Source organism: Corvus cornix, chromosome 2 (assembly GCF_000738735.6).
Source record: "Corvus cornix cornix isolate S_Up_H32 chromosome 2, ASM73873v5, whole genome shotgun sequence".
Classification (NCBI taxonomy): domain Eukaryota; kingdom Metazoa; phylum Chordata; class Aves; order Passeriformes; family Corvidae; genus Corvus; species Corvus cornix.
Window position 1 is genome coordinate 18868103 of NC_046333.1, and position 21052 is coordinate 18889154.

A 21052-nucleotide genomic window follows, 5' to 3' on the forward strand; every position below is an offset into this window, starting at 1 on the left:
TTATCTCTAATGGACTTGAAGATTATGTTCTCAAACTTTTCATATAGTATTGCAATGACTGGTAAATTTAGGATTCTTAGGAAACCAAATACACATTTTGAAGCAAAAATACAATGAACTTTGACTACAACTTGTCTCTTGTGGAGATGGTGTATATTTATACAGATTATCTTGGATTTCTAAAATATTAACTGTATGGAATGTAGAGGCAAATTTTGCTCCTTATTCAGTTTGAGTGGAACCTTACCCTTACCCACTGAAATAACTGAGGTCTTTCTTGTAGCTGCTTGCTAATATGAGTAATGGGATCTGAATTTGGCCTGACATGTAAACCACCCACCTTCTTCCCCCTGAAACAGAACCTTTATGTACTACTGTTATGTATTAACCTCAAAAAAACCCCCAAAAACTTTAGTCCTTAACTAAAAAGAAATCTGAAATAGAAATATTTCCTCTTACTCTTAGTAGTTTTCTACTCATAAGATGTACACATAAGACTCTACTACAGATCATCCTGATGTTTTGAGAACAGATTTTTCACTGCTGACCTGTTTTTGTTTTTTTTTTTCCTTCCCCCCCCCTTTTGTCTTTAACAGTGCCTTGCATAATCCTTGCTAGTAATCCTGTCCAGCTACCCTTGGAGCTTTTGTAAACCCAGGAACAAATTCTGCCCTCCTGTAAGAGGAGGATAGTGCCCTTTGATTGGAGAAAGCTGTGTCAGCCTTCCCAGACCCAAAAACCCCCTGAAGTGTAAATAGTGTGTATACTAGGACAGACTCAACATCAGTGATATGTAACAAATTTGTGTGATTTGGCTAGATACTAAATGTCTTCCCTAGAACTAGCATGAAATGAGAATAATCTGTCATAGAGGACAAGCTGCAAAACAGTGCAGTGTCTGCAGGAGGTGGAGTTCCTTTTGCTGTTATCCTTAGATACCTGCTGCATGATTTCCTGTTTCACACCATTGTAAACTTGGAAGCATTACACAAAGAGAAAAAGAAGGAAATAAATGTTTTTTATTGCTTTGTTGGCAATGTGTTCAGAATCAAAATGAGTTTGTCTTTTTCAAATAGATTTCTGTCTTCTATTTGATCATGGATCATTTCAATGGAGCTGTCGTAGGTTAGCAACCACTACAGGAGCATTTTTCTGCTGATGGGCAAGTCTGCTAAGAGATTATTTTGTGTTTAGCATTGTGCAGGCTTGGCAGTCAGCCTGCACTTTGTAGAAAGGGACAGTGTGATGCTGCTCAGACCTGGGTGTCACTTACAGGAAAGGGGACTGTCTGTCATTTAGCAAACACCTTCAGTGGTTTTTAAAAGGGTCCATATCTAAATTTAGTGTGTAATGTCCTTTATATCTACTCAATGGCTGCCTACACACTCTTTTCCTTGCAGCCTATGTCAGAATCTAGTGAGCTTGCAGCTGCCTGTTGTTGCCAATGAGACCAAACCATAACCCTTCCCAATGGCCCTCTCCATCTTTCCAAGCCTGGTACCCATGAGATTGTGGCCAACAGTCACAACAAGTGAGAAATACAAGCTGGATCGTGGGGTCCTGCAGGCTGATGCTGAGCCAGCTACATGGAAGGCTTCATCAATGTGCTTTTTATCTCATTTTTATTAGATGTGTTTTTTATCTTGGACAATGCACGCTGCATCTGCAAATGCTTTGTAATAGAGCCTCTTTGCTGCCAGGAACTGGGGTAGCAGCAGTTCTAGTTGAGATCCTTCTGCAAAAGGCAGCATTTACTGTGCAGTTTTAACTTCTTCAGAGAGTCCCAATACTGCAGAAAGTGTGATGGGAAGGGAGGAGAAGTTGACAAAATGTATCTTGCATTTGGTTTATTTGTAAAGAAAATTCCTACTAAACCTTGGTGGTCTGAGCTCTGCAGTCACTGGCCCTGGATCCAAGTTTTGGGATCCTTTCTTGTTGTGTCCTCTTCTCAGTCTCCACTGCTGTGGCTGCTTGCAGTGTGTGTGATGGGGATTTTGCTTTTAGAAAAGGAGGCAGTGCCTCAGCCTGACACTCTGCCTGCAGCAGCATGGAGTGTGCAAATACGGGGCAGCTCTCAGCAGCGGGGAGGTGCACTCAGCAATTCCTCCACCTCCTCTGAAGGGAAGGCAGTGGCCATGAGTGGTCTAATGTCCTTATGTATTATTTGAATCATTGTAACACTTAGACACACTAATCATAGATCAAGAGCACAGAAAAATGAAGATGACCCCTGTGTCCAAAGAGCAGGGTGGTGGGGCAGGATGAGGAATGCACCTGTGCTGGAGGAGAGGAAGAGACTTAAATGTGGGTCAGTCGTGTCAGTCCTCTTCATGCAAGGATCGTGAAACAGGCTTGTAACACTTATAAGATATAAAAAATAGTAAAGTTAATGATATCTTTATTGTCTCCAGACTTTTTAGCTTTTAGAGTTTCCATTTGTTTCTCAGAAAATGGGAAGACTATAAAGTTTTTGCATTGAAAGTTGATAATCTCCCTTAATTGCATGAATCTATAAGCTGCGACATGCAGAGAAATATTAGTTATTTGACCCTCACAGTAAATTTGCAAAGTTGACAATTCTGGTGGATGTAATGGGAAGAGAAGATTATAACATGTTTTAATGTAGTGCATATGGGTAGGTAATTTAGGGAGTATAGAGAACAGGAGCAAGAAGGGGTCAGGCAGTGTGGGTGTAACGAAGGGAGAAAGCAATCAAGGCAAGCAGGAAAGCAAACAAAATGAAGAAAATAGTGTTAATGTTTGACTGGCACTCAAGGCTCTACAGAAATCACTGTTTTCTCTCTCTCTCCTGTCTTTCCTTTTTTGTTTTTTATTTAACAAAGCTTTTGACAACAACCGCAGCAAAAATAATAGCTCCCAGAACTAGTATATTTACCCACAGCACGTGGTAACCCTTTTCTGTTGATTTTAAATGAAAATTAAAACAGAACCTGTGTTAGCCCTTGAGAACACATGAAGCCTGTCAATTTGCCGAGTGTGCATTGTATAATTTGGGCTATTTTTTCTATTTTTTTAAATTAAAACAAGCTCTTGTTCATGCCATCTTTATGTCTTTTAATGCCTTTTATTTGCTTTTTCAAAGAGCTGCTGATATGAAGTATTCCTCTTATGGTGTTCAAGAATTGGTTTTAGGATGAATAATTTTGGATATTCATATTTGTTGCTGAATCTGATGCTTATTGTTTTAGGGATAAAACTGTTAAGAGGTAGAATGTTTTTCAAAATGCTCCTCCTCTGAGATTTTCAGTAACAATCTGAAGAGCCTAGGATTTTCTAAATCTTTCTTTGTTTTAAACTCTGCTAGTGCTTTTAGCAATGAATGTTTAAATTTTGCTCTTTGTTTGTGCTACATTTCCTTCAATATATATGTGCTCCGACAGATTTTTTCCTTTTTTTAAGATGTTTTCATGTGGTTATGAGGAAATGCTTTAGCTGCAAGTGTCTGCTTCATCCTGGGATCCCAGTGGTTGAATGATTCAATTTTTGTAGTTTCTTTGTAAATCTGAACAGTGGGTGATGTCATCCACTTCTGAAACTGAACACTCCCTGTGTGAACAGCTTTGAACTACAGATTTGATTTAGGAATGTTGCTGCTAAGCTTCAAAAGACACTTCTCTGTCCAGCTGCAATTCTGACTTTTATAGGTTTTGTGCAAGGCTGATGAGAAGTTTGTTTATCCAGGCCTTATTTAATTCCAGTTTGGTTTTTCAGGGATGTTGTTGTGTTAAAAGTCTGCAGAGTCTGCTCTTTCTTAAGCAGTCTTTAGAGAGCAACCTCCACGCATTTCTTTTAAATTAACCTCCACGATATAATCTCTAAAAAAATAAACAAACTTAAGACTTTAATAAAGATGGTAAATAAGTAACCATCTTTTAAGCTCTCAATAAAGTAAAGCTCTTGGTTAATGATGAAATTTGTAGGTAAGTGTCCACTAATAACTGTCAATTCTACTCCCACTTGTTTGCTCTTCCACCATATTATAGTTTAGCTAAGACCTCCCCCCTTCAGATGGTTTAGAAATCATATGAGGCATTTTTCTTTCTTGTTTTTATTCAGAACCCTTTCTTTCAGGCATATTTCCCCTCTTTAAACTGCATTCATAACTTCCCCCTGTTCAAAAGAAGGATGAATACTATGTGCTTTCCTTCACTGTGAGCCATCCATGGGCTTACTCTTCCTTCTTCACCCTCTTCCACCCCACACTTCCTTTCAAAAGGGAAAAAGAAGCAGGAAAATGATAAAAGAGAAAGTGTATGTCTGTGTAGCTTTCAATGCAACAAATCCCCTATGACAGATCAGTTAAATGACTGCTGGGAGTGCTCTGGAGATACTGCCAGGGTTGGCTGATATTACTGCGCGCATTCTTTGCCCCAGAGCATCCCGTGCGATGGGGAGGGGAGCAAAGGTAATGAGCAGAGCAGCCAGAGGAGGCAGCAGGGCCCGGAGCTGTGAATAGCCCTACTGCAACCAGAACATTTACAGTCACACTGATTGGGGGACTCCTTAAATTTGGGACTCTCCTGCACATCGGGATCAGGACACAGGGCCCTGTGAAGACTGGGTTCACTGGTCCTGCATCTGTCCTTCAGTGGTAGCAATGTGATCTGAAGTGACACTGAAGAGGATTTGATTGAAATGTATTGCTAAAAATATTTTCAGATGATGGCATGAAATGGCTGCAGCCAGAAGATGGCGAGCCAGTTGTGAGGAGAGGTCCCTTTGGCATCAACGCTTTCCCATTGACAAGAAGTTCAAGTACCATGTTGTGCATTCAGTCTGTGTGTACCCTCTGTGGCCATTTGTTGGCCTGGGAGAAGGGAGCATGCTGTAGCTGGATATTTAAAGTCTTATGCTTGGTGTTGTTGTGATGTGGGTAAAGGAGTAAAAGACACTTCTGCTCACCCTGGTGACTTGATATCTGGCTTTTTGAATGACATATTACGGCACTGCCTGATTTTCATTAGAAGGCAAGTTTTGGATACACCTTTTAAGAGAGAAAAGCCCTCTGATTTATTCCTTCAGTGCTCGTACAGAGCATGGATTCGCCTTTGTATTCAGATATATGCTTTTGCACTTGATCCAATGCCAAGGCAAATATCAAACAATATAAAGCAGATGAATTTACCAGAAGGCAGTGCATACTCTCTTCTACTGTTTGTGTGAAAGATTATGAAGTTCATCATGTGTTCAGATAAAGTTTCTCTTTAAAATTAACAATGTTTTAGAATTTCCTTGCTTAGAAAAATTAACCTAAGTGCTGGAATTCATAATGTAGGGCTTAAACATACACAGCTAGTTTGTTTGTGTGGCTTAGTTTTGGTTTCTTATCCTGATTAATGAAATAGTGGGCATTGTGGATAAAGATACGAGGTTGTGTAAGCTAAATCATGTTGAGGGTCTTTTGAGGCAAGGAAGAACTGAAAAGGAAAAAAGCCCTCTTCCCACAATTAAAGCTGAGAAAAAAAATTGAAGATTGTTTGAGGTGGCTTAACCACTTTATCAGACATTCATGTGGGAATAGAGAAAAAAGGAGTAGGGAAAAATCCGTGTATTTATTTAGTGCAGAGCGTGGTAAATTATAATGGATGTTGCATAGGCTCAGATATCAGGTGTCTGCCTAACATTCATGAAAGCAGCATAATTCAGACTGAACTTTATTCTCCTCCATTATGCCCAGCTGTTGGAAAGAAGCAGACATGTGTGCAGGGTCTCCAGATGTTTGATGATCACAGACAAAGGGAGCAAAGGAGGGAGATCTACTATTTGTTCAGTTTCATATTTTCAGATTCTGAATTCAGTTTTTCAGCATTTTTGATGGAATTTTTTGATGTATTTCAATGGTACTTTTGGTGCCATTGTCTCCATATTTATGTATTGCATATTTCCTCTTACATGTGTTGTCATTCCCCCTTTTTCTTTTGAATGAGAAGAAAAGATGGTGAAAGTGATGGCAGGCAGTAATTTAATTATGCTTTCTAGCACTCTAATGAGGTGGGCATTGTCCCCAAGAAAGGACTGTATTACAGAGAGATTCCTCAGTGTCCTGTGGGAAATTTCTGGCAGAATTAAAAATAGAACTGGTGGTTCTGATGGCAGTCTGGCATAGTGTGAGTGACACGTGGACCTCGTGGCAGGAAGTTTGATTCTGACTTCCCACTTTCAAGTGGTTGAAAAACTTACAAGTGATTTGTTTTACAAATTTTGCAAATTATTCATCTTAATTTTTTTTTATTAAAACCACAATTTCGATGTTAATTATGAATTGAATGATTCTCAGTGAATAGATTATTATTGCTAGTCAAACAGTTCTATTTTATTTGATTGCTCATGTGAGTCAGTCATATGGTTTTGTTTCTGTTTTCTTTTTATAAATCCTTCAGCACCAGTAATCACATATGACAATCTTAAAATTATAATAAAATTCAGATACATAAAATTTAATTTGAAACCAACACAAGTCTGTCACAGGTGTGGGTAAACTGAACTTCTTTAAACTTTGTTAAAAGATTTATAAATAAAGCAATTGCATTGAATAAGCTGCTTTGTCTTCTGATTTCTCTATGCCTTTTTTAAGTGCTACATGTTAATATTAGACATGTTTGTTCTGGTGAAAGGTGAAATACAAAGAGAAGTTCAGTAAGGAAATGAAGAGTCACCAGTACAATCCTCTTGACAGTGCTTCCTTCAAGCAAGCGCAGATTGCATCTACCTTGGCAAGTGATGTAAGTTAATTGGCTTTGTATTTTACATGCATTTACATCCTGAATATCCTAACATGTTCACAAGTAAAATGTCTTTCTTCATCTTATCACTTACTCTGAGCTTCAGTCTCTGCCATCCAGTGTGTAGCAGGTACAGCATATTATTCATTTCTTCCTCTGCTTCTGACAGAGGGCCTGCAGAGTTTTTCATGACCATTTTAGATGAGATTCAGGTAGCTTAATTTTGTCTGTCAAAAAGGTATGACTGCTTACTCTGAGCTAATTGCCTTGTACTTGGTCCGTTTTTATTGAGGAAAGAAATAAACAGGTCTAGATGTCAACTCTTCTCACCTGTTGGAGGTGCCTGCCTTTAGAGGAGCAAAGTACTGGCAGCTCTCCAATGATTATAGAAGGTTACACGAACAGTTCATATTTGGATGTCTGTCTTTTAGACTTCATTCTCTTGGTTGATCTTCTCAATGGTATTACAAAATACAGCAGTCACTAGGTTCAGCAGTGGGTGTCTGCTGCTGGAGCCAGAGTGGAGAAAACATCTATATCGAGTGATAATGCTCTTGGGATGATATATTTAAAAGTGTGTCTAATGCTAGAAATGTGAGCTCTTCTTTGAGGCTGTGATCCCAGATAGCCAAAAGACAAGCCTTCATTCTGTAGTCCAGCATTTCTAAAGTGTGGGGCACCATGCAATGGCAACAGGAAAGACTGGCTCTGGGAAGGGTACAGAAGATTATATAATTATTTCCAAAATCTAAATGTGTAGTAAAAAATTAGTTGAAGCAGTTATTATTATAAGAAACGGGCAAATTGAAGTGGAGAACACAATACATATGTGGGGATGACTAAAGGTATTAGTTTAAAAGATTTGTCATCCAAAACAGGTAAGGTAGCTAGTTTTCTTCCTGTAAAGTTGGGCATCCAGCTTGCAGAAGAATGGAAAATCCTACTGTAGGCTGATAGGAAGTTACTTTCTGCTGCTTCATTAAGTGGTTATCTTTTGCCTTAGGTCACCATATTGCTTATATTTGTTGAAAGAAATCTGTATTAGATAAAATATCCAGGAGCACTTCCCTTTAACTGCTGCTTATCAAATTTTTGAATTGGACAGTTAGTGCAATTCCTGAAGCCGGGAGAAAAGAATAAGAATTAAAGGTGTTTAAAATTAATAGACCCAAAGTATTGAGGAAGATACTCTTGATTTAAGTGGAGGGTGGGAGGGGAGGGGAGAGGAAAAAAGTAGAAAATTAATTCTAGCCTGAAAAGTCATAAAAAGTGTGATTTTATTTTAAGTATCCTTTTCGGGAGGAAAAGTTTGAGTAGTTCCTAAGTACATACTTAGCAGAATGAGTCCTATACTGTTCTTTCGTTCTCTTTGAAATAATAGTAGATGACCACCATCTAGTGGCTGGGAGAGATTGTTCAGGCAAGCACTTAATGTTTTCTCTTTCTGGACTGTCACACTGTAATACAGAGCTGTGAATTATTTTATTAATCTTTTGCATAACCTGAATTCTCTTTCTAGGTGAATTACAAGAAAGATTTGGAAAGCCTACATGATCCAGCGTCTGATCTACCAAACCTGCTGTATTTAAACCATGCTTTAAATATCAGCAAAACACAAAGTGATGTAAGTTGCCTTTTTAAGAATGACCTGAAAAATGAATCTGGTAAGGAACGTACTATGTATAGTCACTGTAGGAAACACATTTGTGGTATTTGCTTCATGGTCTCATATGGAGTAGGCAATAGTGTTGTAACCATAGTAGATGAGAGGTGTAGGGAAGAAAAATGGGTTTTTAGGAGGACATATTTTAGTTATTAGAATAAATAATATATACTTTGGAAGAATCACACAGACTTCTGATATTGAGTGTTTCTTCTCATGTATCTGAAACATTGTCTGTTTTTTTCTTTGATCTAGGACCTAAAATACTTCTTTCCTTGCAAATCTCATTTTGTCTAAGATCTTGCTTTTACCTGCAAGTCTCTGTACAGAAGTGACCATTATGCTAGTTTAATATTTGGACTTTTTTTATGAAGATCCTCTCAAGTGTAACTTACCTTTGAGCTTCTCTGGCTAAACTTTTTTCCTCTCCTGTGTGAGTCTTCCTACACTGGGTCAGATAATAGGCACATGCTCCATTCTGCCATGTGGTGAGACATGCCTGATGGGGCTGGTGGTTTGATATATGATCATGGTGGGGGTTGAAGTAGGAAGGAAGAGCTAGGAAACCCCTGGCTCCTGTGCCATGATGGAGGTTTTTTCCCACCCCAAGAGCACCCATGCTGCATGTGTGGTGCCTTTATGCTGGTTAGCTGCATTTGTCATCTTTACTGCAGAAATCACGGTAGGCCTGCAGTGGAGAGGCATGAGTGGGTGGTGTTGGGAAGGAAGGTTGCTCTATGGTTGGCAGGAGTGTTTCATAGACAATTAACTCTAATGAGTAGGAGCATGCTGGGTCATCTTTTGAGTCAGTGCCTGCTTATGTTTAAAATAATCAAAATAATCCATCTATACTTGATTTTTGTGTTGCTTTTTGGAGAATTGAAGCTTGCTTTTTGTCTGTCTCACTCTGTGAAGCTAACACTGACTATCCCCTTTCGTGTGAGTAATAAATGAGTTGGTGTCTTTCTCTTCCTGCATTCTTCATGTTTGTTTTGGCCCCAAACTAGTTTCCTTTGAGTGTAAGGTAAGATTGGCAGTCTTTTTGCTGATTAAATGAACACCCTCAGAATGAACTTCATCAGTTTGTCATCTTATCTCTAAGGAAGTAGAAACCTGGACTTTCCCTTAAGGCAGGTCATGTCTTGCAAAATACATTTCTTTCTTTTTTCCTGGAGGCTTTGATTCATAATGTCCATGTGCTTGTCTGAGGACTCTGTAAGTACTAAGTCTCTGATTCTTGCGTTGTCCAGGTCCTGGTGGGTATTTTTACTTGCTACAAGCAGGAAGAGAAATACTTTGCCAATCCCTAAGCTCTCCACTAAATATTTGTCTTTTAGAGAATCCTATTTTCATACTTCTTCTCAGATTTGACCTCCCCATGTAATCATTTTTATTTAAACATGGTTTACTCTTCTGCCTTTCTCCCTGCTTTTTCAGTACGTTTCATCTGTTCTCCTTGTTTCTCCACAGCTCACACCAAATCTGTCTTGTAATCTGCCACCATTCTACAAAACAGTTTTCCTGACTTCCATGTGTTAACTGATTTCCAAAGACTGGTCTTATGGACTGGTTTTTTTTTCATTCTGAAACAGAGCTGCTTCTAATTGCCCAATTTTGCTGTTTCCCTGAAGTATACCTTTCTCTATTGAACTTTATGCTTCTCATTATCTTCTACATAACATAGCTACACCTGCACTGGTGTAACAGATTGAAACCTGTATGGTTAATTAAACTCATAAACTAGTATGGTTGACTGAATGAATGGGTTTGCTGATTGACGTAGGGTGTAGAAGGGTGTGCAACTTTATGAAGCACTTAAACTGGAATACCAGTGCAATATACCAGTTATACAAGTCAGCTTCCATGGGAATAAATTCCAACAGTTAAGAGGAAAGCTTGACAGGCATCTTTGGACTTAAGGAGACTGATTTTGTCAGGTCAAACTCATCCTGGTTTTATTATTTTGATGAGGAAAAAATGACAAGGCGGAATTCCCCCTTCATATGGTATTTCTTGGTTTCACTTGGGATGGAGGTAATATTCTTCCTAGTAGCTGGTACAGTGATGTGTTTTGGATTTAGTGTGGAAACAATGTTGATAACACACTGATGGTTTAGTTGTTGCTGAGTCAAGAACTTTCCAGCTTCTCATGCAGCCCGGCCATTGAGGTGGCTTGGGGGTGCATGAAAAGTTGGGAGAGGACACAGCCAGGACAGCTGACCCAAACTGGCCCAAAGGGATTATCCACACCATATAGTGTCATTCTTAGTATATAGACTAGGGGGAATAGGCCAGGGGATCCTTCTCAGGGACAGGCTGAGCATTGATAGGTTGGTCGTGAGTGACTTTTTTCATTTGCATCCCTTATTTTTTTCCTTGAGCTTTATTTCTTTCTCTTTTTGTTATTTTCCTTTTATTACTGGTGTTAATAATAATAATAATAGTAATTTATTTTATTTAAATTATTTAACTGTTTATATCTCAAACCACAAGTTTTCTCACTTTTTGCCCTTCTGAGTCTCTCCCCCATCCCACTGGGGTGAAGTGTGTGAGCAGCTGTGTGGGGCTTAGTTGCTGGCTGTGGTTAAACCACGACAGGTATATATGTAATTCTGACATGAACTATGGAGACATAAAATTTAACACTTTGATATATGTAGAACAGCTAGTTTAATATTTTCACATTTAAAATCTGTTCATATTGTAGAGACTTTGAGATACTAATGAAATACAGGCTAAAAAAAGGGGAAAGTAGATGTATTTCATTTTATGGAACAGGGTGAATAAATAGAACTTAAGGGACTGAATCTGGTGCTTGTAGTTGATCTGAATGTAGCAAAAAGTTATGAGTTTTACCTAATTTGATAGAATTTTTAAAAAATCTTGTTCCATTAGCTGAGGAATGGAGTAAAAGTATGAGGTCAGTATCTGTAGACAGACATAATTTTCATTTGTTTCCACTACAGAAGTGGTTTTATTGTGTGACATTTATAATTCTTTCCACTAGGAGGCAAACCCAGATCATCTGTCGTAGGTTAGCAAGCATAGTCCCGGAAGGAATGTCCTTGCTAAGGGGTGCTTACAGTTTCCTCTGGGAACTGATAGAACCTATCAGCTGGCCAGTTTGAATATGGACAATTCTTTAAGCCACTTAAAGTTGTGATCACCTCTGTGATCCACATTTAAGAATAGGCAAACTCCCCCTCCAAGCTCTCTCTCGTTTCCAGTGCTGGGACAGGTGGCTGCAGGCCCCGAGTGGGGGCCAGTGGGCCCGGCCGGGCCCTGCTTGGGCCCGGCCGGGCCGGGCCACGGCCATCCTGAAGCCATGGACCTGTTCCAGCCGTGGAACCCCCCCCACTGCCTTGCTGTGGGCAGCCAAAGCGGCTCGGCTCTCCCCCCTCTCCACTTCGATAAGAAAAATTCAACATTCCAGCTGCAAAGCTGCAAGGCCGGGGTGAGATTAACCCTTTTTATTGCTGTGAAGAGCTGAAAACCTGAGGGAAGAGAGAGAGGAGATGCTTAAAGCTGAAATTCTGTTGTGAAGCTATGATATATCAGAGTATCCTGTTGTAATTTCATGAAGATATGGGGGGTGGAGTGTTCAACTCGTGAGCAAAAGCACCTGCGCTGAGATAGGCAGATGCTGACACAGCTGTAATTTCATGAGAAGTTTGGACAGGGAGAGATGAACCAGATGAGGACTTTTGCTCCAAACGGGAAAGGAGAAAACCTCAGTCCCTAGAGATGCTCCCAGAGATAGTCCTAAAGATGAAGATGATGAAGACGCTTTGCTCCCAGGGAAGGAGAAGGGCCTCTGTTTTTGTTTCTGAACGGCTCAACCTTAAAATTGTACCCCAAAAAACTTCAAGAGTGGACCCTCGAAAGCAGTTGTGGGAAAAGCTGCAAGTCAGGGGAAGGGACTCACATGCAGGCAGAGAGACTCCTCTTCCTAAATGGACTGAACAATATTTGGAAGTGGGCGGCTGTCTCGTTGTGATAATGTTTTCATAGCACGAGCAAGAAGAGACTTCTCTTTCTAAATGGACTAAACAAGGTTATTATGGAAGTGGTAAACAGACTGAACATCTTAAGGGTTGTCTTTTCACATTGTCAGTGGGAGAAGGGAGGAAGGTGGGGGGAGGAGGAGAGTTCTGAAGGTGGTATAATTTTTTTTTCTTTTTTTCCCTCTTTTAGGTCTGTTAATAAACTGCTTTATATTCTTTCAAGTTTGGTGCCTGCTTTGCATTTCTCCTAATTCTTATCTCACAGCAGATAAACAGTAATGAGTATTTTGGACCAAACCACTACACCATCATATGTGTTCCTTCGCACTTCAAGTGCAAATAATGATGTTTATTTTCTATTGAACATAAACATTTGACTTTTAGATTAGCAAGACAAGCATTTTCTCTAGGAATGTACAAAAGTTATTTTTTTATCATATCCTTTTTTTTTAAAAAAAATTTCATCACAACATTTTAAATTCAAATTTGACAGAACTCCCCTGCTGGTAGGACTAAAATATAGTTTCTTCTGTTCTTTTTCTTTCATATTATTTTAAATAGTATTTAAGTTCCAAAATCTTCTGGATTTTGTCTGTGAAAACATTCTTGGAAATTTTTTGTTTCAGTATGATATAAGAAATCATTTAAGCAAAGCAAGTGTTTCTATCATTTCAGCCCAGACACTGCTGAAATTCATCTCAAAGAAAATGCAGTGCTTCAAAGTCAGGTATACAGAACCACAAACACACACATCTTGCAAAGAGAAAAATGCAGCATTTTAACAGTGATTAATTCATGCACAAAACCACATGATAGATTGCAGTGATGTACAATGCATATTCAATCAGAAGCACCCCATGAGGAAAGAGGAGAGTGTTTTTGCGGGACCCAAGCCTAATGCAGAGGCCTGACAGGGAAAGAGAAATTCAGACATCACTCTTTTTGAAGAGACATAGAAATTAAAATTACATTACTCATTATAAATGTAATATTTTGGTTTGTAGCTATTTGCTTTCCTTTAAGGCTGGTATAGACTATTCCATCATGCCCCACCACTGACTGATGGAAGTAAATAATGTGTTTGCCAGTCTTAATCAAAAGTGTGAATGAATGAGTTCAGAAGGCTTCTCCAGGTTTCCAAACAAAGTATATTTGCTTTTTGAGTTAGCATAAAGGCATAAATTGATGTCTTAACCCTGTGTCCTTCATTGTGATTTTGCTGCTAGCTCTAAGGTCACGGTCCCCGGTAACTGTGAGGGGAGTGTTGGTGCATGACTGAACCCTACCAAGGCAGTAGTTTTCCTTCCCTTCTCCCTCCCACAGGTACAAACAAAAGTACATTTGAGAATGGTGCTCCTGAGCTTGAAACAAAGACCTGTGGGGTCTGGCTGTGAAACAGATTTTGTTGTTACAGTAAATTTGTTGTTTTATGGAAACAGAGCAGGGGATCCTATTAAAAAACTGCCAGCTCTTCAGACATAGGTCATTTGGCCAAACACATGCAATTAGTTTAAGGATTGTGATTGATGCTCCTCATTCCTGCTGTCTTCAAAGTTCACAATTTCTAGGTCTGAATTTTGTAGGAAAGGAATAAATGACTCCAAAAAAATATTACCTTATCTAATGGTCCTATTTCTCCAACAGGTTAAGTTTGGGAGGAGTCTTCAAAGTCAAAACATCTAAGGACTATGGCTAAGACAGGATTTGTTTCTTACCAAGGCAAACAATCATATATCAATATCATATTCTCTCAGCTGTTAACAGACTTTATTTTAATTTTCCTAGGTCAAGTACAAAGAAAATTATGAAAAATCTAAAGGCAGATCAATGCTGGAATTTGTGGATACACCAATGTATCAAGTTTCAAAGGAGGCTCAAAAGATGCAAAGTGAGGTAAGTAAAACTGTGTTTTTGAAGAAGTAAAATTTAAATCAACATAGAGGTTAACAGACATCTTATACTCAGGTTAAGAAAATATACGAAGCAGAGAGTAAATTGATGATATGGTAGAATTATACTGAGTAGTTATCTCTGCTATTCTGTAGCTCAGTTCTTCCTGTGAATTTTCTTTTTTCTCAAAACGCCATGGGTGCTAACAGACAGAGATTGTATATCTCATAATTTAATTGAGAAGAAGCTCAAGTGGTCATCTAGATCAGAGATTAATAATTTTTAAAAATTTTCCCTTGAATTCCATCTTTAGGGAGGGATGATTCTCATGTGGGAGCAAGTGAAACCACAAAACCCAGTCCAACCCCATGATTTAACTGAAACGTGCTGTCCAGCCTGGGAAACTCATCAAGGAGGAAGGACTGTTCCCAGGCTCCAGAACAGCACTGGCTGTCCTATATCAGCCCACGTTTTTCTAACTTTTCTAAAAAAAAGACTTCAAATGGTGGAGATTTTGTGACCTTCCAGACAATCTAGTCCAGCGCTTTACCATCCATCCTGGGCGAGATGGATGCACCTGTGTCCCCATGCTGTAGTTTGATTCCATTAGTTTTGCTGTGTCATGGAAAACAGATGATCTCAGCCTCTTGGTAAAAACTTTAATGAGTTTCAAGCCATTACCTTGTGTGCCATTTGTCTTCTCTTTTCTCTACCAAGCAAACTGTTTCTTTCATAGATCAGGTTCAACATTCTCTTTGGACATACTGTATGCATATTTTTGTCTAGATCGTGTCTGTTTGTGTAAATAATCTCGATAATGAAATGCATAATGAAGTTGCTTACTAGTGTGAAATCTAATTTATGGCAGGGCTCATTTCTGGGTCTATTTACAATGTCTTTTCTGAAATATGCTTGGAATTGCATATATATGTACCACTAATTGTTGGTTTTGCTACAACAGAAAATGTATCGCAAAGATTTTGAAGAAGGGATCAAGGGAAGACCCTCACTGGATTTAGACAAGACCCCGGAGTTCTTGCATATAAAAGAAGTCACTAATCTTCTGAAAGAGGTACAGGATTTTTATTCTTTTTTCTGTTGTTAAGGTGTAAATGAGTAATAAGCAAGATCACTATAAGCTGCTGAGTGCTAAATAATTTAAAATTTTCTTGGTAGCTAAATACAAGTCACTTCATGAGTAAAAATTGCTTCACATCATTTTGGATTCTGAATAGTACTGTAGTAGGGCAATTATAAAGCTTAGCACACCTGAACCAGAATATCAGTTTTCTTTTCAGATAGATAAAGGGGTGGAAGGAAAGATTTCCATTGGTGTCCAGATGGCAGTTTTTCCCTTGGAGTAATTATTTCACGTTTAAGGTAGCCTGTTGGGGTTATATGGATGCCTTGAACTGCATGGAGTCACTTATAACTAACTTAATTTAAAAAATTATCTATCGTACATGTTATGGATAAAAATAAAGAAGACCAAAATTCCTTAATATACCTGGGATATTACATAAGTGCTTTAAGTCCATTTTGTTAGAAGGCACAGGTTTTCTGTATGCCCACTGTTTCTTTAAGATCTGTGAAATATTCTTCAGTTGTATGTGTCACTACAAATGAAATAGTTTTTTTCTGTAACTGAGAATCCTTCTACCTTTAGTATTTTTATATTGTTATTTAAAACTGGTTTCATGTTAGGTTTTGAGTATTGTTTGGCTCTGTGGATTATGGTTACTATTTGACCCAATTTAGAAGAGCTAGAACTGCTAGAAGAGAAGAGCAGAGCTGCTAGATATCTTGTCTTTGAATCTGGGAGCCAGCAATACCTTGTTTGTTCTTAGGGTATTAAGCATTGATTTTTTTTTTTTTTTTTTTTTTTTTTTTGCCAAAACAAGTAAAGCATGTTAGAATTAAAACCCCTTGAACTTTGTTCCTTTCTTTATTCTTTATACAGCTTATTCCAGTCTTTGCTAGATCTCATATGGTTAAAGAAAATAATTTCTTTTAAGATACTTCTTTATTATTCATCCTCTAATAAATTATTCTGGTAAGCTTGAGTGTCAGGTAGGCAAATATCAAGCTTGGTCTATTTTGTGCAGTGGCATTCTGTGGTCCATCTCATATATGCCTTCTTGCTAGGGAAAAATGCAAATCATGCTGTCATTTATTTCAGTTAGTCTTTCTGCTTGCTGAATGCCCAAAGAACCGGGTACTGTATGCATAGTTGTAACGTGCTCTACATGTTCATCTCTGAAATTTTGATGTAGCTCCTCTCCTTAGTGCATTAAGATAGAGAACTAATTCTGACCTCCTCAAGTTTTATGCCTCCTCATTTAGGGAGTAAACCATGCCTATAAGTCAAAGGGGAAGAAGATGAGAAAATGGAAATGGTATTTCCATTAATGCATAACTGCCCGAACTTCCTATGATTTTATATCCATATTCAAGGAACATATTCCAAACCCAAAGTTTACCTAGGTCAAATCAATTATTATCTTTCATGATTCAGAAAAATTATGCATTTGTTCATAGTCAAGGATGTAGCTCAGTGTTTTACCATAAAGGTTCATAATAAACTTTGAATAGATACTGCATGAAACAACAAGAAAGATGTGGAATTACTTAAAAATGAATTAGCTGTTCAATTACATTTTTTTTTTAACCCAAATGTCAGCTGTGTTCCAGCTTGTTCTGTTCTCCCACCATAGAGAATTTTGCAAATACTTCACATTTTGTAACAATACAAACTTTCTTCTCTGGACCACATTCACAACTCCTTCAGAAGAGATGGCTGAATTAAATAGTTTTGAGTTAAATAGTTCTAAACTAGAAGAAATGGTTTCCTGCTTGGTGTAGGACATGTTTCTGATGATCAAGAGAAACTTCTTTAAAAATATCTGGTTCTCTTTTATTTAAATAAAGAGCTTATAAAGAGATAAAGGTGCTCACTGCTGCGCATGAAATTTAATATGTAATTAGGAGTATTAATTCATGCCTATGTAAATACTTCTGATAAATATTTTGTGCAATGTTCTTCTAATTTCATTGCTTAAAAAAGCCTAACCCTCATCTGGAGATGGGAAGAATAATTAAAAATCCTTACAAAACTTAAAGATCTTGAACTTCAATAGGTTTACAACAGCTCTCTAGGAGCTGGAAAGAGCAAAAAGAACCGAATGTCTGCGAGCAGATTCTAGTGTGCTTTGAATTTTATACTGAACATTTGAGTACTCTAGAGACTGCAGTTGCTGAATGTTGATAGGTCATATCAGTTCAGTGTCTAGGAGGCACAGGAGTGATATGGTAGGAATATTGCTTCTACATTTTAATTTATCAAGAGGTTTTTTTAACAGGTCCTAGTATGGTGTTTAGGGAATCCGTCCTGATTGGGATACCATTAATGGAATAGAGGTAAAAACTGCAGCACAGCAAATACTGGGCTGCAGAAAGAAAATGCTACTGCAGTTAAAATGTCTGTCCAGAGAGAGTCAAGGCCCCTAAACAGTGTGCTAGTGCTGTATAGGGCACAGCTGGTTTTCCAGAGCACAACAAAATAGATGACGACATTAAAATCTTTTCACTTTTTCAACATTGTTCTGTTTGATTTCACAATTTCCAATTCTATTTTAAGTCTGAAATCTGTACTTCAGCTAATTCATATTTCATAGAAATTTCAAAGAGACTCTTCAGATGTTTAATAAGTGGCATTTCTTTTCAAGATCTTACACAAAGTAAGAAGTGGTGAAATCTCTCTCTCTTTTTTTTTTTTTTTTTTTTTTTTTGTAATCCTTAGAAAGAGTACCGAAAAGATTTGGAAGAAGGGATGAAGGGAAAAGGAATGACAGTGTTTGAAGATACACCAGATTTGATTAGAGTGAAAAATGCAGCTCAGATACTAAACGAGGTATGTTATGCTAGTCAAGGTTATTAATATCACAGAAGGTTCACTTTATGTTAAACTCAAAAGATTGCTTTCTTTTTCTTTTTTTTTTTACATAATCTACAAGGAAGTATGTAAGTATTGAAACTAAGGCTATTTCTGTTTTGCTTGAAAAATATAGTAAAGCTCTGTATAAAAAACAACTTAGGACAAATAATTCAGATTTTTGGGCAATTAGAAAGTCAGTGGAGATTGTTAGTGGGGTCAATAGACCCAGCATTTAGAGCTGTGCTCTGCTGACCACAGAGGCTTCCTCAGCACATGAGTTCGGGTGGACTTCCAGAGATCCAAGGCTGTCTCTGGGAAGAAACAGCGGGGCTGGAGGGTGTAGGGAGGGAAGAGGGAAGGCAAAGCTCCTGCTGCACGTTACGCATTTGGGGAATAATTTCAGAATTTTACATATATATATATATATTATATTGTTCTATTTTATATTAATTTTGTATTTCTTTATTATATATTATATATATGTTTATTTGCTTGCACACACACACACACACACACATATATCCATAAAAACCAGAGGGAATGCCATGGATAGGGCCAATCTGACCACTGTAAAGAAGTAAGGGAATATATAACTGTAACTCCCAGGATTATCTTTTCCTGGGTGTTTTACCCAACATGAAGCTCAGAGGAAACATCTGTCATCCCACCTTTAGCAGACAGGAATTGAGGCATGATGTATTCCTACAGGTTAATTTACAATTCTTGCAAAAAAATGTGGTTTGTGAAGTAGAGAGTTGTTTTATCACATTTATTTCCATATCAGAGTGAGACAGATGAAAGACTGAAAATCTTTTTTCTCTACTTCTTGTAAGTTATCAGACCATTGTATCGAATAGAAACATATTTTCCTCCTTTTTTCTAATTAATGTACAACCTAAAAATAATTTATAAACAAGAATAGTAAGGGGCATTTTAAAATTATATGTATTTACTTTGAAAAAAAGTTTTCCACAGGCGGAGATGAACTAGAACAGAAAAAAGGATGATTACTACCAAAGTAGTAGAAATAGCAGTGGCTGAGAATATTTTTCTACAAAAAAAAGTACAACTATTGTATACAATATTTCCATATTACTTTTTAATATAATTTGCTGATGAACAAGGAACATATCCTTGCTTGGATAAGCTGAAGATGAAATATTAATTTTGTTTTCAGGTTATTGCTTATTTATAATTTATGTTGTGAGGAAAAAGCAGCAATCACGGATGAGGACTGCCACTTGCCTAATGGCTATGGTTCAGGAAAGACCTATTAAATGAATAAATTACAACTTCTTGATCTGGAAGTTCACTGGAAGCAATTCTGTATGGTATTAAATTTCTAACATGTAGTCTTGTCATAAATAAAATATTTTCTTAAAAGTGAGATGTGTTTCAATTAGGCTGGCACCAAGTACCAACTTACTACACCATGTTCTGCAGAGCTAAACTTCCTCTTTACTTTAGAGGATAATTGTAGCAAGCTGCATGGGCTGATTTCCTCTCACCCTCTGCTACATTAAAAATTCATTCTCAGTGGTTTGTACATTCAGTGAATATCTTCTAAAAGTTTTCCTCCTGTAGTTTGTTATGTGTTTTTCCTGACAACAGCTTACCAAGAGTCTTGAAAATTGTGACTCTTGAGAGTTTTGATTGACTCTAAATCCTAAATTTCAATGTCTTGTGGAAAAAAATCTCTGGATGCTGTGAATATAATGTATAAATTCTATCTTCACAGAGGCAATACAAGAAAGACTTGGAAACTGAAATTAAAGGGAAGGGCATGGAAGTTGGTCCAGATACACCGGAGATAAGACGAGCCAAGAAAGCTTCTGAAATTGCAAGCATGGTCAGTCCCATTCCTGGGACAAGCTTTCCATATGACAGAATGCAACAAATTATTGTGATTGAGAATTCCAGGTGGTGACCAATCTAGGCAGTACTGAAAACACAGATTTCTCCAAATAGCTAATTGAGCTGCAAAGAGTTGGACATTGCATAATCAGTGTAAGGGGGGAAAGTTAAGCTTCCCAGAACTTAGACCTTCCTATCACCTTCTGCAGGTTGTGCTTGTTCCTCATGAGCCATGTCTGGCCAAGGGTGTCTTTGGTCACTGTGGGCCCTGCTGCTTTTAGGTCTAAATAGCTCCTTACTTAGGGCCAAATGATAGAGTTAGAGAGATGCTAAAGCATTATGACATCAGTCTTGCAAAGCACAGCAGAGGGAGAAATTCTCATCTACGTGTCTGACTGTGGCTGCCAAAACTGCCGAGACAGGTAGATGTGAAAGGCTACATCAGATTTGAAGTGAGCAGTCTGTTAAAAGGGTTTTTTAACCCATCAGCAACTACAGCTATCTCATGGATAGATTCTACAAAACTAGTTCTCTTGAATCATTCGTTATTTGGTGGTTTATGAGTGCTGGTCAGTGAAATTGTAGAGATTAGATTTGAGAATTTGGCTGTCAGCCGTGAGTATTTCCAATGCTATTATTTTCAGAAAGAATACAAGAAAGACTTGGAGAATGAAATTAAAGGAAAGGGAATGGAAGTGGGTACGGATACCCTTGATATACAGCGAGCCAAAAAAGCTTCTGAAATTGTCAGCCAGGTGAGTACAGAATTAATTGCTTTAAGATTATTTTGAAAGTAAAACACAATGAGATGTTAAAAATATAAAATCTTCTTGAACGTTCTTAAGCTAAACAAAGCAAGCAGTGCACAATAAAAATATTAAATTAAAGAAATGGAAGAATTTATTTTTATAGTCTGACCAGTACTATCAGAATAGCTTTGAAGACAGCATGTACAGAGAGTTGC

At 37.9% G+C, this 21052-nt stretch overlaps 1 protein-coding gene across 9 annotated transcripts in view; it reads left to right on the forward strand.

Annotated features, from left to right (window-relative positions):
* NEBL (nebulette) overlaps window positions 1–21052 on the forward strand; it is a 256082-nt gene that overhangs the window by 187677 nt on the left and 47353 nt on the right. For 7 of the 9 annotated variants that reach the window (XM_039548358.1, XM_039548357.1, XM_039548356.1 and 4 more), the window contains 7 exons: window positions 6636–6743; window positions 8263–8367; window positions 14196–14303; window positions 15262–15372; window positions 18100–18210; window positions 19973–20083; window positions 20733–20843. The exons of the other annotated variants lie outside the window; for them this stretch is intronic. In XM_039548358.1, coding sequence (XP_039404292.1) covers window positions 6636–6743; window positions 8263–8367; window positions 14196–14303; window positions 15262–15372; window positions 18100–18210; window positions 19973–20083; window positions 20733–20843 — 765 coding nt within the window. The remainder of the gene's footprint in view (window positions 1–6635; window positions 6744–8262; window positions 8368–14195; window positions 14304–15261; window positions 15373–18099; window positions 18211–19972; window positions 20084–20732; window positions 20844–21052) is intronic. 9 annotated transcript variants of the gene reach the window in all.